Consider the following 20,371-nt stretch of genomic DNA (forward strand, 5'->3'; position numbering starts at 1 on the left):
CCCTGTGGCTGCATGTACCCTCTGCTTGTAAGTGTTTCCATCTGACTTGCACCCTCGCCTCTCTATTTCCGCTCGGGACACCTCTGTCCTCACCCAGCCAGCTGGAGGAGACAAAGCCCCTGGGTGCCGCCGGCGGGCAGGGGGCGGCTGTAACCGACGTGGCATGGAAAGTCTCCGCTAGGCTGGCAGCTGCTCCCCAAGACCCAGCCCAGCCTCCGGCCGCGGCTCAGCATGCCGGGCTCGGCGCCTGCACAGAAACATGGGTAGGCAGAGTCCTGGGCTCCTCTCTCTGCGCTCAGATGTTTGCTTCTGGAGCATCTCTGGTTTGGCGGGGAAAGGCTCAGCAGCGAAGTCCGTAGCCGCCTTCCTGCAGCTTGAAGGACTGAACTTGCCGCTCCCCCCGCCCTGCCCCGCACGCTAATCCCTCGCAGATCTGGCCATGGGGTGCGGGCTCAGGAAGCTGGACGACCCCGAGGACAGCAGCCCTGGGAAAATATTCTCCACCCTGAAGAGACCGCAAGTGGAAACAAAGACAGAAGTTGCTTACGAGTACGTGCTGCTGGATTTTACTTTACAAGGTACCTCTTCCTTCTATTGTATTGGCTACAGGGAATGTTTCAGAGATAAGGGGCTCACTGGGGTTTTCTAAGTGTCGGCTTGTTAAGTGTGAAGTGCTCACCATCAGATTGTACAATCACTCTGACAAGAATGCTTTGTCTCTGAATTACATACGGGAAGACTTTTTGTTGGCTCTGTGTGTTTTTTGTAACATGGCTCATAGGTGCTTTATAAAATTAGGAAAACGGCTTAGAAATATTTTTTTTCTCATTTTTAAATCCAGTGCTTCTGTGTAGAAGGATCCATGAAACAGGTCTGATTTCCAGGCCAAATAATGGGCCTTCGTGACAGGGTGTTTGGGAAGAGACCCGAAGGCACAGGAAGGAGCCGTGGGAACGTTCCTGGCATCTTGGGGGGGAGGGCTGCTGGGCCAGCTCGGAGTGCCCAGTTGAGTTCCGTGTGGTGATGGTGCTGGTTACTGGGTCTTTTGACCAAACTAAATGTGGAGCTTGAACGCACAGTAAAAAGGGAGAAAAGAGCCTTTTCTGTAAGTCTTGGTGCCCCGTCCCGAACAGAGCAGCTCCCTGTTCCAGAAAGTTGGGAACACAAACAAACAAGCCCAGATGGCAGCCCCGAGGGAGGAAGGCGGAGGGCGGCCGGACCCCACAGACACTCGGCCTCGCTCCCTTCTGGAACGTGGGGTCCGTGCCTCTGCCTCTGTGACCCTGAGGCTTCGCACGGAGCCGTCTCTCCAGCCAGGGGACACCAGCCGTGCACGTCGGCGCGTCCTGCTTGCTGCTGGGGTGTGCAGACGTCCGTGTTTTAAGCTCCCATGACAAAGTGATGCTTTTGATTTTAAAAAGCCACGCATTGTTCCAGTGGGTGGGAGGTCTGTGCTCGGCATACGGTCCCGGCGGGTTAACCGCGGGCTCTGCTCCTCGGCGTGCCCGGAACAGAGCATCTTTGTGCGAGACGCGGGGCAGCCCCTTTTTCTTTGTCAAAACCCGAGCCGGCAGCCAGCGAGCCCTCCGGGGCGCACACCGCCACGGCCGCTTTCCCACGGGCCTGTCCCTTCCCACCCGGGCCGAGGCCGCCCAAGGGAGGAATGTCCGCATCCTGCATTTCCTTTTTGACTGGGAACGTTAACAGTCGGTTAAGATAATGGTGGTCAAAGAAGTGACCGATCAGATGAACTTTGCCTGGACTTTCCCGAAGACCTCAGTGGAGAACATGTCCGGGATGCGGTGCTGTCTTCTCCCTAGATCGTGCCTGTGGATGACTGTTTAGGACTCGTTTCTGCAAATCCGTAGGACACAAACATGCACTCCCTGCCCTTACACTTCAGCCCTTGTCTGTTCATAGACTTCAGGCCAGAGCCACTTGGGGCCGCGCCGGAAGGTTGGCTGTAGGATCCCCCATGGGGCCGCAGAGCTTAAGGGTCACTTGGAGTTCTTTCCTGATTTCCTCCCCGGATGTGAGGGTTACACATCTCAGGCAGACCTGTGTGCCTGCAGTCACCCTGACGTCAGAAAGCCCTGCAGCGTGGTCAGAGCCACTTGGTTTGTTAGATCAGGAAGTCCCCTCTGGGAAAGGAATGGGATTCGCCTTCCACACGGGGGTTGCAGGAGGAACAGTTGTGACACTGCGCACAGAGGGCAGGCGTGGGCAGAGTTCGCCAGTGCTCACACACAGCGCAGGCCCGTGTCTGCCAGCTGCCCCGGCTCCTGTTGGTCCAGGCGCCCCCGCTGTTCTCTCCAGGTAGCCCACATGTTTTGTTTTTGACTTCCACTCAGAAGCCAAAACGACACCAGCCCAGCTCCACAAACCACCTTCCTCCCTCTTCTCCGACCTCTCCCTGCCACTGCAGCATTCAGAGGTGGGAGCCTGCGCCCCGCATCTGGCGCTGGCAGCTGCGCTGGGGTTCCCGTCAGGAGGGCCGCTCCGAGGCCCCCGCGCAGGGAGCAGGCTCTCAGGAAGCACCACAGTCTGCTGACCGCTGTGCGCTCCTGATCAGCCTGCCTCCTGCCTTGTCTTCCTCTGTTTTTCCAAACACAGGCCACAGACAGTGAAGTCCCAGTGGGGCGAGCGGAGAACTGTCCAGGGCCCTGTTGTGGGGCTGTGATTTCTTGAACAACCTATTTCTTTTCCATTCAAATACATTCTCCTCTCTCTCTCTCTCTCTCTCTCTCTCTCTCTCTCTCTCTCTCTCCCCACACACACTTGGTCTTTTTTTTTTTTTTTTGAACCATTATTTACATCCCTATGGGAGAAATAATGTCATCGTCGTTAAGCATGTAAGGCTCTGAAGTCCCAGCTCCCAGGCTCTGAATGCAGGCGCTGTCACTCACTCGCTGTGGCAAGTCTGTAAACGTCGCTCTGTCTCAGTCTCCTCGTCTGTAAAACGGGGGCTCTAATGGTGCTGACGTGACAGAGATATGCTAAGGGTTCAAGGAGATCGTCTACTTGAACAGGCACCTGGCACTTGAGTGAGCATGTAATGCAAAGGTAACTAGTCTAACTAGTAATGCAAAGGTAACTAGTCTAACTGGTATACCTCCTGTTATGCCAGGCCCACCAATGCGCTAGGGAGGTTTCAGTGCACTTTGGCGATAAATTTCCTGGTTTACTGTCTAATCTATATGTGATTGTGTATCAGCGTGTGTGAGGACGTATATATGAGTGTGCTAAATATACCTTATTAATGAAGAGTTAAATTAACTCTGCAAACTATCCAAAAGGTTCGTTTCCCTCGCTGTCCAAGCCTAGAAAACCATCTAAGTAATAACGCCGGAAGGATGTTCAGAGCATGTGCAGCGTTACGGCTGAAAGGAGTCCCTGCCATACTGAAAGCCCGCAGGACAGGTGGCAGCTTCCTCATCCGAACTATGTGAGGTGTCATTCAGCGGGTTTATGGAAAACATATTAAGTAAAGCGTTGCTGGCCTCTAGCTTGCTTCCTCTTTATTAGAACCAGAACCTGTCCTGGTCTTATCAAACCTGCTGACAACAGTAAACTCATATGATTTCTGTATGTCTTCTGTGAAGATGCCCTGACTTGCCTAAGGTGCGATTCCTTGATGCCCTGGGGAAGCAACGGCGGTTAAGCTTTGAACAAGGAATTGATAGACACAGAGGAGTGTTTCTAGAAGATCCGTATGGGATTGGAGGGGAAGAGGTGGGAGGGAGGGTGCACCGTTAGGAGACTGCTTGCAGTGGTCAAGGCTAATCAACGCGGACCTGCGTGTGAGGGGCGGCAACAGGTGGGATGCGAGGGGCAGGTGTCGCTGACACTGGGAAGGAGGGACGCAGCCTGGGCTGGCGGATATGAAGGGACAGAGAGACTGGGAAATCCGGGATCACTTCCCGGTTCTGAGCCTGAGTCACTGTGGGAACAACGGTGCCCCTTACAGTAGGAGGGGCGTCCCACGGAGTCGCGGGCGGCGAAAGGGCCCTTCCGTTACAGGCATGTTACACGGGGGTGGCCGAGGAACGTGCTAGAGGCGTGAGGGCCTCAGAAGCAGAAAGGAGAGCACCCCCTGATTGGAGGACCCTTTAAAGAAGTGCCACCTCATCAGAGACTTAAAGGATGAGTGGGGTTTAGGCAAGGGTTTGTGTCCAGACTCTATAACTATAACTACAAACGGTACCAGTAAGGAAACGATAAACAACCCAAGAGAAAATGGCCAAGGAATGTGGGCAGGTGGCTCGTAAAACAGAAAGTCCGAATGGCCAACGGATACACGAAACTGTGCTCGGCCTTGTTAATAATCAGAAAAATGCATGTGAAAGCCCCAGTGAGATAGCACTCCACGTCATCCAAAATGACTAACCTGCAGTGTTGGGAAACCAGTGCGGCCACGTTGGAAAACTGCTTTGGCATTGTCCAGTCCGCTGAGCATATACCCAACAGAAACATGGGCCCGTGTGCACCCTGCGGCAGGCACATCCAAGAACGTTCACGGAAGCGCCGTTTGTAACAACCCAAGTGTGAGCAACTCAGAAATCCCAGAACGAGAGACAGGGAACATACACCGTAGGAGACTCACACCATGGAACACCGCCCTGCAGAAGCCGGCGAACTTCTGCAAAGGGCCAGACGGTCAGTCTTGTGGGCTTTGCAAGCCATGTGGGCTTTGTCACGCCACTCATCTCGGGCCTTGTTGTGCAACTGTAGCACATGCAACCGAGCAGGCCACGGGCAGTCCTCTGCCGGCCTCCGCGATGCTGCCCTGGCAAGGAGCGAAGCACAGTTACACAGGCTACTGCACACCAGGTGCATCTCAGAAACATCACGCCGAGTGGAAGCAGACAGACACAAAAGTACACACCGTATGATTCCATGTCTATAAAGCTCAGAAAATTAGCAGAACTGAGCTATAGTGTTCCAGGCTGCGTACTTGGATAGTCACCTAGAAAGAAGAGCAAGGAGCCCTTACTGGTTTGGCTCAGTGGATAGAGCATCGGCCTATGGACTGAAGGGTCCCAGGTTCGATTCCGGTCAAGGGCAAGTACCGTATTTTCCAGTGTATAAGACGACTGGGCGTATAGAAGATTTTCCTGGGTTAAAAAGTCGTCTTATACACCGGAAAATACGGTACATGTTTCTAACTCCCTCTCCCTTCCTCTCTGCAAAAAATCAATAAAATATATTTTTAAAAAAGAAAGAAAGAAGAGCAAGGAAAGATGACCGTTCACGTTCAGGGAGCGCAGGCAGGGAGGGGGGTTGTTGTTGGGAAGGGTGAAATGGGGAGCGTGGGGAGCGTCTGGAGTGCCCCCGTTTTCTGGTTTTTGAATGGATGGTGGTGGCCCAGGTGGTGGCAGTTTTAAGTATGTTTTGTGCATTTTTTTGGTATGGTACATATCTACCCCCACCCAAAATTTTTTAACAGGTTATAAAAAAGACTATGAGTAGCTCTGGCTGGTGTGGCTCAGTTGCTTGGGTGTTATCCCGTGCACCGAAAGGTTGCTTGTTCGATTCCTAGTCAGGGCACATGCCGGAGCTGTAGGCTTGATCCCCGGTAGGGGGCGTGCCAAAGGCAGCTGATTGATGCTTTGCTCTTTTTTTTTTTTTTTTACATTTTAAAAATATATTTTTATTGATTTCAGAGAGGAAGGGAGAGGGAAAGGGAGATTGAAACATCAATGATGAGAGAGAATCACTGATTGGCTGCCTCCTGCACGCCCCCTACTAGGGATTGAGCCCAAAACCTGAGTACGTGCCCTTGACCGGAATGGAACCTGGGACCCTTCAGTCCACAGGCCGAGGCTCTATCCACTGAACCAAACTGTCTAGGGCAAGTTTGCATTTTTTATTATTGCTGAGGTTGTTTCTTTTTTTTTTTAATAAATCTTTATTGTTCAGATTACAATTGTTTCTCCTTTTTTCCCCCCATATCTCCCCACCACCCGGTTCCCACTCCGCCTCTGCCCTTACCTCCCCTCCCCCCCACTGTCCTTATCCATAGGTGTATGATTTTTGTCCAGTCTCTTCCCGTACCCCCCACACAGACACCCCTTTCCCCCTGAGAATTATCAATCCACTCCCATTCTATGCCTCTGATTCTATTATGTTCACCAGTTTATTCTGTTCCTCAGATTTTTAATTCTCTTGACTTTTAGATTCACTTGTTGATAGATATGTATTTGTTGTTCATAATTTTTATCTTTCTTCTTCTTTTTCCTCTTTTTAAAGAATACCTTTCAGCATTTCATATAATACTGGTTTGGTGGTGATGAACTCCTTTAGCTTTTTCTTATCTGTGAAGCTCTTTATCTGCCCTTCAATTCTGAATGATAACTTTGCTGGGTAGAGTAGTCTTGGTTGTAGGTTCCTGCTATTCATCACTTTGAATATTTCTTGCCACTCCTGTCTGGCCTGCATAGTTTCTGTTGAAAAATTAGCTGATAATCGTATGGGTGCTCCCTTGTAGGTAACTAACTGTTTTTCTCTTGCTGCTTGTAAGATTCTCTCTTGTCTTTTGCCCTTGGCATTTTAATTATGATGTGTCTTGCTGTGGTCCTCTTTGGATTCCTTTTGTTTGGGATTCTGTGTGCTTCCTGGGATTGTAAGTCTATTTCTTTCATCAGGTGGGGGAAGTTTTCAGTCATTATTTCTTCAAATAGGTTTTCAGCATCTTGCTCTCTCTCTTCTTCTGGCACCCCCATAATTCTGATGTTGGTACGTTTGAAGTTGTCCCAGAGGCTTCTTACACTATCTTCAACTTTCTGAATTCTCTTCTCTTCTTGCTTCTCTGGAGGAGTATCCTTGGCCTCTTTGTATTCCAAATCTTTGAGTTGATTCTTGCGATCCTCTAGTCTTCTGTTGGGTCTCTGTATAATATTTTTTATTTCAGTCAGTGTATGTTTAATTTCTAGTTGGTCCTTTTTCATATCTTCAAGGGTCTCATTAAATTTATTGGCCTTTTCCATGAAATTCTTGAAAAACCTTATAACCGTGGTTTTGAACTCTATGTCCAGTCGCTTGTTCTCCTCCATTTCTTTCGTTTGGGATCTGTTTCCTTGCCTCCTCATTTTCACTGCTTCCCTGAGTTGGTAGGGTAGCTTTGTGTACTAGGTGTCCTATTGGTTCAACAGGTCAGCCTCCCAGTTACCTGAGGTGGACACTCTTGGTGTACCCTTGTGTACTGTGTGTCCCCCAGCAGGAGCTACAGCAAGGACTAGTTTTCTCTTCCTTTGCTTGGCGGTTTTGGAGCAGTCTGACTGGAGCTGCAGTTAATTTGGTTAAGCTGCCAGAAGAGGCCATTTATATGCAAAAGCCACTGTGTGGAGCCTGGGCAGGTTTGTAGAATGTGAGGGGCGGGGCCTCAGGGCTGGGTGGGGTCTCAGGGCGTCACTAGGCTAGGGCGTGGAAAACGGCGATGGCTGCCGTGAGCCCTCTCTGCCTTTCTGCATTTTCAAGTCCCCGCGTCCCATGCTCCAGTGCAGTAAACACTGATTGCTGGGCGCACCTCTGCAGAAAAGTCACTCTCGCGCTCCGACTGATGGCTGAGGGTCCAGCTTCTCCCCGTAGGTGTCTGGGTCCCCCGCGTGTCCCCAGAAACTGTATTTCAGAGTGATCAGGAGCTTGTCTCCCTGCGGGTTGAGCTTGTCTCCCCGCGCGCCCAGTCGCCTGCCTCCAGCCTGATTCGCGCCTCCGTACCTCAGCTCTCCAGCATTTGTGCTCCTTTCTCTCCTTAGTTGTAAATCTACTACTCAGCCAGCTTTCCCGTGGTTCTGGGTGGTAGACATTTTGTCTTTTAGTTGTATTTTTGAAATTGTTGTGCAAGGCAGCAGATTAGTTGTTTAACTTTGCCGTCATCTTGGTTCTCTATCTGTTTCTTTTTTAATTGATGCTTTGCTCTTATATCAAAGTTTCTTTCTTTCCCTCTGCCTCCCTCCAAAAAAAAAAATCAATAAAAACATATATTTTTTAAAAAGACTAAGTAGGAAGTGCGGTTAAGGCAAGCAAGGCTGAAAGACATGATGTACAGACTCAGCAGTCAGAGAAAACGTTAGGTTCTGTCTGGGAAGTCCTGATGAAGCAGGCAGATGGGTGCGGCACACAGCGGAGGCAGCAGGAGGTACGAATGGTCAGAATTTGATCTTGTATCTGCCTGTAATAATGAACCACAGAGCTCAATAGAGTTTTAGTGTATTTCACAACTGCAGTTATATTGCTTCAATGAAATATATTAATGAGCGACTACAAAAATGGCAGCTTGCATTGAAAACATAAAGGGCCCGGCGGGTGTGGCTCAGTGGTTGAGCATTGACCTATGAACCAGGAAGTCACCTTAGATTCCCAGTCAGGGCATATGCCAGGGTTGTGGGCTCGATCCCCAGTGTGGGGCGTGCAGGAGGCAGGCAGCCAATCAATGATTCTCTCTCATCATTGATGTTTCTCTCTCTCCCTTTCCCTTCCTCTCTGAGATCAATAAAAATATATTTAAGAAACCGTAAAGGATTACACATTTGGATGTTATTTATACAGCAGTTTATATTTCTAAGTAACTTAAAGCATTTTGATAAGTTAACCAGATGCTCCTTTTAATACCCACACACCAATTGTTTAACAATTTTTTGTGGTCCAAAAGCTTTATCCCAGCTCATGTCTGAATTTTCACAAATTCTGAGTTAGCACAATCCGAATCAATGACGTTCTACTCTCCTGTCGGTCCCTGTGCCCTGCAGTCTTTCTGTCAGTTCAATGACAGTTTGACCACTAGTGGCAATTTGGGTAATTTATCAAATCTCTATCTTCCCGAGTGTCCTCATCTGAGAATAATGATGTCTACCTTATGGAGTGTTGTAAGGATTCGTTAAGATTAGACATGTATAGCCATATTTATTGTATTATACAATCAGCAGTAAACCTTTGAAAATTGCAAAAAACAAAACAAAACCCACAACAACAATCAAAAACAAAGATCAGGCATGTAGAGCATTTTGCATAGTGCCTGGCACAAACTATGCACTTGGTCTATGTTACTTAGTATTTTTTTACTTTGATTCCTAGACAGAATATAGGACATTGACAGTCTGTTCCTTTTCGAAAATATGGTAAAACTAATGGCCCGGTGCACAGATTCGTGCACATTGAAAGGAAATAATTAGAAGAAATATTTTAATATCGCTATCCGCCCTTTCTCTATAATAGAAGTGTCAGAGATGAAAGAAAATTAGAAAAATGTATATGAAAATAATATATAAATTGATTAATAAACAATAACATGATAAAACAACAAAGACATGATATAAAAACAACAAAAACATGTTATAAAAACAACATTGATAAAAACAATGACTGATAAATTGATTAAACATATTCTAATATCTCCCTGTATACCACATTAAGAGTAAAAACACTTTCAGAATGCTTGACTAATTTCCCTTGTGATGAAGTATTTACAACTTTAACTGTAACGTCACATGCTCTTCGAACTCGAGAGAAAGCAACATATAACTGACCATGTCCGAAAACGGGCTCAGGTAGGAATATTCCTACTCTGTCTAGAGTTTGTCCTTGTGGTTTATTAATAGTCATCGCAAATGCTGGCATCACAGGAAACTGTCTTCGAATTAATTTAAATGGGAGGCCAGCGTCAGATGGGGACAAATATCATGCATACGCGAGTCAACGTTTATTTTTAAATTGCCAGTGCATATCATATCTACTGACCGGTCAGTTGGATGGGCAGGCGGACGGATGGTCAGTCACTTAGCCTTTTATATAGATAGATAACTTGCCAGTGTTTGCACATTGGATTTTATCTGAGGAAACGATGTTTCACAAATATTTCAAAACTGCACACTCATGTTCAGAAGTAAGTTGCGGGCAAAGCAAGTGTATGCCATGGGCTGTCTTCATGGCGCCACATCGTCCGAGCACGCTCCGAGCTTTACACTGGGAGGTGACGTCTCTGTTTTTAACAGGTGGCCTTGTCTATGAAGACTTTAAGCAAAGGAGCATGTAAAAGCCCATTGTTTATTTTATTTTAGAAACTATAAGGATAAATATAGGCTATTGCTTAACCTTCAGCGTGTTTTGATTTTAATCATAAAACTCCACTCTGTATCGTTTTCAACGCAAATTACTAAATGCTTTCTTTCCATCGGCTCTTCACAAGAGCCTGGTGAGGTGAAATAAAGCTTTTACAAACCATACAGCATTCACTGAACAGTCCCAGCCACACCCGTTCATGCTGTAAGGACACCACTTGTTCCTTCTCCCAAAGAACTGAGGACGATGGGAGGGAGCTGAGGGCAGGATGGCTTGCAGCTGCTGGGCCCGCCGGTGCCGCTCAAATTCCAGCCAAAACAACTGCCACCTCCCCGCTAGTGTCCCGTGTTTAAAGAGTAGCAGAGCCTCTGATGTCACTGCCCAAGTCTCAGACACCAAATCGAAGGCCTGGCCCCACTTTGAGCCTCTCGCGGAGCCGGGGTAATTCCCTCTGGTCGGCACAGAGGGCTCCTGCCTGCACCCAGCTCTTCCCACCTCGCAGCTCCTGTCTCATCTCAGCACCGTTTAAAACATTAGTAAGTTTAAATCGAGGGAAGTAGTAAGAATCGAGGGAAGTACCTGGAGGACAGTTCTACATACAGTTCCCAGTGTATGTCCCCTCTTCTTGCTCCTGGGTTAGATTTCCTGACCGATGCTGGCATGTCTAAAGCAAGTCCCGATGTAGGATAAGGAATGGAGTAGCCCGCAGCCTCCTGTGACCATCTCCCTCCCACCCACCAACGAGGAGGCCCTGGACCCCTTTCCCTGTGTCTAGGTGCCGAGCTAAGATGGTCTAGGAGGCCGGGCCGAGGCCTGGGAGGGCTCTGAGCTGACCCAGGGCAGAAGTCACAAACCAGCGAGACCTGGGCCATGTTTTAGCCGTCGGACAGGTCTCACTGGTGTGCAGTGTTAAAATATTTGAATTAACTGTTACCTTTAAAAATGGAAAGATATTACGAAAGAATGTGGATTTGGGTAAGATCTAATGACACGGGGCCCACACGCCCACACGGCAGCACGTGGCTGGGCTGCTGCCCTCTCTGATGAGGTTTGGAGGGTCCCCCAGCCTCATCCAGCACAGCTCCTCTCTTTGTGTTATTGGCCTGGTTGCACCTTTGGGCCTTTGAGTCCATGACACTCAACAGGGTACATTAGTGTGAGTTAGGGGCCCAAGATGCAGAGCATGAGTCAGGGGCCTGACCTGTGATCTACCGTGTGCGTTAGGGACCTGAGGTTCAGGGCCTGTGTTAGGGACCTGACCTCTGACCTGGAGTGTGAGTTAGGGACCTGACCTCTGACCTCTGACCTGGAGTGTGAGTTAGGGACCTGACCTCTGACCTGGAGTGTGAGCTAGGGACCTGACCTCTGACCTGGAGTGTGAGCTAGGGACCTGACCTCTAACCTGGAGTATGAGTTAGGGGCCTTGATTAGAGCTCTGCAGGTTGGGAGCCAGGCCATGTTTTCGGAACAAATCCAAATCCCTGCAAAGATCTTCTTCCTGGAGATTTTTTAAACCAGCAGTGACTTATCTCTGAGGGCAGCTTCGTTTGAAATGATCGTTTTCAGAGCTGGGCCACCAACAGACAGGGACCTCACTGATGTTTGAGTGTGTGCTGCGTGCCAGGCACTGGGCTCATGTCTTACAGTTACTATCAGAGCAACTCTGTGAAGTTAATACAGTCATTTACCCGTGTCTCAGAGGGACAGACCTTCCCTCAGATCACTGCCTGGGAAATGGCACAGCAGGATGGGAACCCAGGCGATTTGCTCCTGGAGCCTCATGCTGTTAGTGAAATAACGGGTTCCCTCTCTAACAGGGAGGGCCTCGTCTGACAAAGCACTCACTACCTGCCAGGTATCTTCTAGGAACAAACATTAACGTATTCAACCCTCTTAGCAACCCTGGAGCTCTGTTCATTGAATATGTAAGTGTCCTGTCCAATTTTTTATTCAGTTAGTCTTTTATTAAGTACTAGAGGCCCGGTGCATGAAATTCGTGCACAGGTGGGGGGTCCCTCAGCCCGGCCTGCACCCTCTCGCAATCTGAGACCCCTCGGGGGATGTCCGACTGCTGCAGGGATAGGGCCTAAACCAGCAGTCGGACATCCCTCTCACAATCCGGGACCGCTAGCTCCTAACCGCTCACCTGCCTGCCTGCTCACCTGATCGCCTCTAACCACTTGCCTGCCTGCCTGCCTGATCACCCCTAATTACTCACCTGCCTGCCTGATCGCCCCTAACCACCCCTGCCTGCCTGATTGCCCCTAACCACTCTACCTGCCTGCCTCATCGCCCCTAATTACTAACCTGCCTGCCTCATTGCCCCTAACTGTCTCTGCCTGCCTGCCTGATCGCACCTAACCACTCACTTGCCAGCCTGATCACCCCTAACCACCTCTGCCTTGGCCCCCGCCACCCTGGCTTCATCCAGAAGGTCGTCTGGAAGGATGTCTGGAAGGACGTCTGGAAGGACATCCGGAAGGTCGTTTGGCTGTCTAGTCTAATTAGCATGTTACGCTTTCTTTATTATAGATTTCCTAAGCACTTACCATAATGGTCATATCTATGCTGAGTGCTATTTATCAGATGGCACGGGCCCCAAGCAAACGTGATCTTTACAGATGTTTAAGATATGTCTCGAGTGCCTGTTGAACTCATTAAATGCCTGTGCATGTTGGCTGCTGCACTGCCCCCTCCTCTGGGACAGTGACCAGGTCCAGAGACCAGGCAGAGCACTGACTCGAACCCGGGGCTCCGGAGAGGGCACGTCCCCCAGCCCTGAGTTCTCGGTTTCTGGGGTTTCCTTCTAAGCAATGCCGCCAGAGGAGACTGGCTGAGACGGCACAGGACCCAACAGCGACTCCACACGAGTCCGCCGAGAAGCCAGGCGAGCAGGGTCCCCCGCCCCCAGCCCCCCAGGCCGATCTCTGTCTGTGCTGCGTCCCCTCCCAAATCCATCCGGATTTCACTCCAAGATGGAGCTGATTCCACCCAGCGGAGCTCCCCCTCCTTCCTTGTCACCTCATTCGCAAACGGGGATTTTCCTTGTAGTATCATCAACGGGGACATGTCAAGTGCGGCCTGAAGCCAGAGCCTTCTGAAGTGAGCATGACCTTGAACTCTCCCTAGCTGCACTCTCACTAGGTTCTTGACCACGTCACTTTTTTAAAATTATTTTTTAAATTACAGTTGGCATTCAACAACAAAAAATATTTTTAACTGAATTTATCGGGGTGACATCGGTAAATAAAATTATACAGAAATCCGCCATCCAGGTTTCAGCGGCACAATTCTGTGACACATCACCTGTATGTTGTATTGTGTGTTCTCCACCCAAAGTCATCTCCTTCCATCACCATGTATCCCCCCACACCCTCTTCTCCACTTTTATGAGCAGAGGAGTAGCAGTTCCACAGCCTGCCTGCGTGTCCTGTCCCTGTTCTCTCTCCTCGAAGGCCTAGATAACCTGTACAGTGGCCCTGAACGTGCTGACCTGGCTTTTCTTATTTCCACTCGCTAACCTTGATGGCTCTCCCGCCGTTCTGCAATCACTTCACCTCTTCGTTCCCCCGAGGAACCGTATTTCCAACCTGCCCTGTGGCCGAGGAAAACAGGGGGCATGGGGAGAGACAGGCGCAGGGAAGGAAGTGCAGGGCAGCGCCGGGCCTGCGAAGCCAGATGTGCAGGAGGCGGGGCAGGCGTGGAGCTGAGCGTAGGCGGAGGCCCGGCGGTGGGGAGTCTTTCGTGTCATGCGCACGCATTTCCACTTTCTACCATAAGCCGTGAGATGCCCTAAAAACTGAACTTTTCTTTAAAACTTTGTATACAGTTCCAAAAAGAAGTTTAGGTTAATGTTTGTTTCCTAGTCTTAACAGTTTGTTCTGTTGCATCGTTTTTCAGTTCCTTTGTTTGGAAATCAGGGTTGGGAATAAAAATACTGGAAAATGGTAAAACCCAGTGACTCACAGAGCGATTGCCACACGGCAGGCAGAACTGGGTCATTTCACAATGAAAGCCAGCTGTTTCTCCCAAGCCCAGGGCCGCGCCGGCCTTCTTCCTATTCACAATGATGAGAACAACATTATGAATAGATCCGTTCCCATGCCAGGGAGGATGGACATCGGAGGAAGTGGGTCCATCCTGGTCCACAGGGCTGTTCTATGGAGCGCTGGCCTCTCGTGTGAGAAGTTGGCAGGGACACCCGCCGAGGGGGGATCTCTGTCCCGTGGCCTGGATGTTCACGGGCCAGGAGGGGATTTCCTCTCGGCCTTCCCCCTTGTCTGCTCCTCGGCCTCCTTCCTGTCCTCAGGCCAGCAGCAGCCGTGTTCGCTGGATGCCGCCGACCCCGCTGAGGGAGGCCGGCCCCCGGCACTGCCCATGCCCACCCCTGGAATTGATTTCAGATGTTCTCTGACTCAAGAGGTACTCAACCTGCAGGTCTACTTCTAGATACCAGTTCCCGATTGCTCTCCGGAAAATGGGAACTGCCGTGACAGAGAGCTGTTTGTAGGTTCGTACTGCCGGAACACAGGTTGTCCAGGTAACACCCCTTCCCTTGGACTAACTGCTGTGCAGACGGTACCGCGGTGCAGCGCCTACAGATCTGCCCTGTTCCGAGGGAGGCGTGGGTGGCATTTCAGTTTTACATGGGAATTTCCTGTGAATTTAGAATTTCCTGTGCATTTAGAATTCTTACTTTTTGAAAAGAACTTCTGGATTCCTCTACTTTTTCAATTCCTTTACTCGACCATTTATATAAGTGCTGTAAAAAAACATATTTTTAGCTTCCCAGAGAAACAAAGCCCGGTGATTTAGCCCTGGTCAGGGGGCCCAGTCGGTTGGAGCGTCATATACTAAAAGGTTGCGGGTTCGATTCCTGGTCAGGGCACGTGCCTAGATTTTGGGTTCCTTCCCCAGTCAGGGCACGTATGGGAGGCAATTGATCTCTCTCTCTCTCTCTCTCTCCCTCTCTCTCTCTCCTCTCTGTAAAATCAATAAAAACATATCCTCAGATGAAGATTAAAAAACAAAGCGAACACGGTGCTTTAGAAGTGTAATTGGAAATGACAATTCTTGCTTAACAAATACTATTTCTCCCATTTTTAATTTTAGATTTGTATGAATTTTATTCTTAAGAATTATGCATCTCATCTTGTTCAGAATCATAAAAACAGTTGGCTCTTCAACTTAGTATTGTTTTTCTTGTGTATATGTCTTTAATATCTATTAATGGAAATATAGTCAAATGAATTCCTAAGCAATAAAGTTGCTTAATTGGAAAAAACAAACAAACAGCTAAGGCATTATATCTTTACTTGAAGACATACTGATGCCCTGTTTCTCAGTGATTAGAGCAGTGGTCGGCAAACTCATTAGTCAACAGAGCCAAATATCAACAGTACAACGATTGAAATTTCTTCTGAGAGCCGAAAACCGACTTCTGCACATGGGCCACGAAGTTTCAATCGCACTGTATGTGCGCGCCCGCACGTGGTATTTTGTGCAAGAGCCACACTCAAGGGGCCAAAGAGCCGCATGTGGCTCGCGAGCCGCAGCTTGCCGACCACTGGGTTAGAGCATCAGCCTTTGGACCGAAGGGTCTCAGGTTTGATTCCTAGTCAAGGGCATGCATGTACCTTGGTTGCAGGCTCCATCCCTGGCCCCCAGGTTGGGGTGCATGTGGGAGGCAACCAGTCAAGGTGTCTCTCTCACATTGGTGTTTCTCTCTCTCTCTCTCTCCCTCCACTCTCAAAAAATCAATGGAAAAAAATACCCTCCAGTGAGGATTAACAACAAAAAAGACATAGTGGTAATAATTCTATGTCTTCCAGCTCATCAGGTTACTGTTGCTTTTCTCTGAAATAAATTTAGAAAATATAGGTTTCCTGCTCATTAGTATTATCACACATAGATAGAAATAATACATGATTCAATTTTATGGGTGTGCACATTTCTCTCTGCATTTGACATTTCAGCGTCACCAAACCCGGAAGTCATCAGGATCCATTCCCTCCCAGATATAGTGACAAAAGTGGAGGAGTTCTACCTTAAAGGCTACGTGGTGGGGGCGATCCACCCTGTCCTACAGCCGGTGCGCCAGCGGAGACACCTGCCCGCCAGCCACCTGTACAGGGTGGTGCTGTCGCGCCTGAAATTAAGGTGAGCCTGCTGCCCACGGAGGCCGTCGCACTAAGAGGCTGCTAACGGGCAGTGTTCTTTGGCTAAAAGAACAGAAAGTCTGAGCCACGTGATGGGAATGAAGGGTCCGCATGGGGCTGGGGCTTCAGGCACGTTTCCAGTGGTTAACCGGGTGGGGGGAGGAAGCTACGCTCCCTCCCTTACAAGGCCTCCCTGGGTCCAGAGCCTGCAGACAAGCAGGTCCCAGGTGAGGAAGCCCCACAAAGGGGAGGGAAGCAGCCTGGAGACGCACGTGGAGCTCACAGGGCAGCGCAGCTCCGAGTCCTCCGGGGCTGAGAGCACGCCTGGACCGGGTCCGCTCTCCCTGAGCATTTTTAACCGCCCGGGTTGTTCTGTGACGGGCACAGACACCGTCTCTGCCTTCTAAAACGGTTCTTCCCAAGGCCTCCATGCCACGTTCTTACAAACGGGATAGAGCTCTTATCAGAGATAGATAGATAGATAGATAGATAGATAGATAGATAGATAGATATAGTATTGATTTCAGAGAGAAAGGTAGGGGGAGAGAGAGAAACATCAATGATGAAGAGAATCATTGATCAGCCCCACACTGGGGATTGAGCCCGCGACCCAGGCATGTGCCCTGACCAGGAATTCTGGTTCATAGGTCAACACTCAACCACTGAGTCACACCAGCTGGACTTGTCAGCTTTTTTTTTTTTTTTTAAATAGGAGGTAAAAGCCATTTATTTTACTTCATTTTTTGAACTTTTTGCAATAGTTACTTTCCCAAACAATACTGCAACCATTTTTTGCCAGACTCGCTTGTAAGTTTGAAAGTTTTCAGAGACTGTTGCTCCTTCCGGCGATGAGAATAACCAGACCCATTTTCTTTGGCTCCCATTTCATTTTTTGAAGCCGCTCTTCAACTCTGTCAAACCCATCTCAAAGACCAAGGTAAAACCTGTGTTTTCTTCTTTCTGGTAGTAGACCAATAATCAACCACCTTTACTATGAAAGGGCTCAGCAGAGAAGAAAAGATGAAATAAGGAGAAAAGAGGGAAAGCAGGAAAATTGAAGAAAGGGAACATTTTAAACATGTTCTAGGTGTGTTTTTAGGGGACACTGTCCTCCCTGAGTAACTGCCCACTGACCCGTGTGCGAGGGGGTGCACAGGCGGCGGCCTCCTCGGGCATTCCCAGATAAACACGCCACCTGTCACACAGTAGGAGCACATTTCCTACTTACAGACCTTACTAGCCACGTACACAGTGTTTTTTCTCATTTAGCGTCGCCTAAAATAGACTCAGTAGTGCCCTGACAAGGCGAGGACTAAGGCAAGGGTAAAACTCAGAGAAGAAGAAGAAAAAAAAAAAACACGGGACAATATTGATGTGCCTTTGAGTAAGATTTTCACTTGTGCTTTTGTACAATAACGAGGTATACCAGTCACCCAAAATCACTTCTCAGAGCATTTGCTAAAACAACAGACGTGAAATTTTTCTGCTATATTAAACTGGAAATTAATGTAACAGATTTAAATTAAGGAAATTTAAATGAATAAAAGTGACTGTGTTTTTGGAAATTAATTTAATAGAGATTTAAATTGAAATTTGAATAAATAAACGTGACGGTGTTTTTCTGGTATTTTTGCCCAAGAAGACAACCGTTAGGCTTGAAATGACAAAACAAAGAAACGATTGCTTTGACCTTACTTGTTGCTCATGCGTTTTCACGAGAGCAAATCAGCTTAAACTCAGCAGTCGGCTTCCGGCGTCCGACCCTGAACTATTCTCTGTTGCAGCCCGAAGCTCTCAGCAGCGCCCAGCAGACAGAGACGCCCACGGCTGGTGATTGAGGAATGTCCTCTAACGCATGAGACCCAAGCAAACGACGTAGCAAAAGAACTGATAGAAAAGGTACGAAATGTATACACTGTTTTCATGGGATATTGAGAAATCGTTGGTAGTTCTTCTCCATCAATTTCCTTTCTTGTTTAAAAAGAACAGGGAAGCCCTAACTGGTTTGGCCCAGTAGATAGAGCGCCCTGGACTGAAAGGTCCCAGGTTCGATTCTGGTCAAGGGCATGTACCTTGGTTGCGGGCACATCCCCAGTAGGGGGTGTGCAGGAGGCAGCTGATCGATGTTTCTCTCTCATCGATGTTTCTAACTCTCTCTCCCTCTCCCTTCCTCTCTGTAAAAAAAATCAATAAAATATATTTTTTAAAAAGAACAGGGAAATAATAGGTGACTTATTCTACCAGAATTTAAAACATATCGAAGTTACCAAATTGTGCAGAGTTAAACAACATATTATACTTTGTCATGTATAAAAACAGACACAGAGGCCAATGAAACAGAATGGAAATGCCAGAAATAAACTTAGACACATAGAAGGTTCCTGACAAACCTGAATAAATAAAAGCGGGAGCCACCATTACTTAGTAAGTGCCACGGGGAACGTGGGCAACTGTTCTGTAGGCAGCACATGCCACAGGTTTCCAATGAGATAAAGAGGTCATTTTTAAGTGTGAAAACTCTGAAAGGAAATGAAAGAGTAGACGTAGTCAATTATAAATAGATTGAGGAGTTTGAGTTTCGTATATAGATATAGTAAATACTAGGAAAACTAAGCTTAAAACTAAAGAATCCAGATGAACTCTGCAACAAGTGTCCTCTGGGGACCTGGTTTCAGAATCGATATGAAGCGATGTCCAGTCTTGAATGGATACACAGAATCCATCAGCAGTGGCTACAGAAGGAAACAGTCACAAAGAGGCATTTGGCCAAAGGGTCAGCCTGACCGATCTTTTTTTTTTTTAATATATTTTATTGATTTTTTACAGAGAGGAAGGGAGAGGGAGAGAGAGTTAGAAACATCGATGAGAGAGAAACATCAGATCAGCTGCCTCCTGCACACCCTCCTACTGGGGATGTGCCCGCAACCAAGGTACATGCCCTTGACCGGAATCGAACCTGGGACCCTTCAGTCCGCAGGCCGACGCTCTATCCACTGAGCCACACTGGTTAGGGCCTAACCGATCATTTTTAGTGTAAATGTAAAAGCTGAGAAGAACCACTGCACCAGGACTCGCTGAGGAGTTACGCTGAAAGTATGAACTCCAGCGTCAGGTGAGCTTTAAGAAAGATCCATACATTGCAACTGGCATTGGAATAACTTAGCACGGTGTTCCTGAATATTAGTTTGGTAATACAAATTATAAATCCTGTTTTATTTTGTGACTCAATAATTTCCTCTGTAGGAATCTATTCCAAGAGATTCATGGAGAAGGGGAAAAGTCATTTCCATACAAAAATATGTTAACGAATAGAGAATAAGAGGCCAAATTCTCAGTAATTGGCAAACTGAGAAGGAGGCAGTGGCCCACCAATACAATGGAATATTTATGGTTACTGAGCATGGCAACTATATTGACCGTCAGTCTATACCAGTGGTCGGTAAACTGTGGCTCACGAGCCACATGCGGCTCATGAGCTGCGGTTTGCCGCTCTGTTGACTAATGAGTTTGCCGACCACTGACCTAGACTCTCGATTCCAATAATTACAGGCTGTTGTTGTTCCTTGAGATTAAGCCCCTATACAGTATCACCTAATTGAAACTTGAAAATGAAACACTATGTAGGTTGATTAAAATCAAGGAAAAAGCTTAACACAAGTATTCCAAAGTGATGGGGTTTTACTCTGAAGTTTTCTTTTGTGTTGCATTGGCATACTTGGAAGATTTTAGCTTTTATTTAAATGAACAGAATCGAGAAACGAAGACATTTCCTTTCCAGGAAGAAACGGCGGGACTTGCTCACGCTCCCATGACTGTTCCTAGGCTGTGAGTGACGGTGTGGGCAGGACCAGCTGTGGGCTGCGCACAGCCAGTCACAGCGCTGCTGATGTAAAGTCACCGGCAATGAAAAAGGCTTTTCAGGAGCAGGCCTGGAGACTGGGCTTTTATAAACAACGTACACATACTGTTGACTACTACTATTCTGGGAACTTCTTTTTTCTGGGGGTAAATCCACTCCAGAACATTTCTTTTGAAAACAAAAATGTAACGACTCATTTAGTCTCAATGGATCACCGTCAGAGCTCTTGTTTTGCATCTGACTTCCTGGAGACGGTTCCAGACCCACTGAAACAGGAAAGTGCTGTTATTCCAGCAAT

The 20,371-nt window shown here is 48.1% G+C and overlaps 1 protein-coding gene across 1 annotated transcript in view; it reads left to right on the top strand.

Annotated features, from left to right (window-relative positions):
• The window catches only part of RFTN2 (raftlin family member 2), a 49,413-nt gene continuing 29,042 nt past the window's right edge, over positions 1-20,371 (top strand). Inside the window, exons 1-3 of the mRNA XM_028153168.2 lie at positions 1-578; positions 16,032-16,215; positions 17,999-18,113. Coding sequence (XP_028008969.2) covers positions 440-578; positions 16,032-16,215; positions 17,999-18,113 — 438 coding nt within the window. The 5' untranslated portion in view covers positions 1-439. The remainder of the gene's footprint in view (positions 579-16,031; positions 16,216-17,998; positions 18,114-20,371) is intronic.

This window comes from Eptesicus fuscus, chromosome 11 (genome assembly GCF_027574615.1).
Source record: "Eptesicus fuscus isolate TK198812 chromosome 11, DD_ASM_mEF_20220401, whole genome shotgun sequence".
NCBI classification, from domain to species: domain Eukaryota; kingdom Metazoa; phylum Chordata; class Mammalia; order Chiroptera; family Vespertilionidae; genus Eptesicus; species Eptesicus fuscus.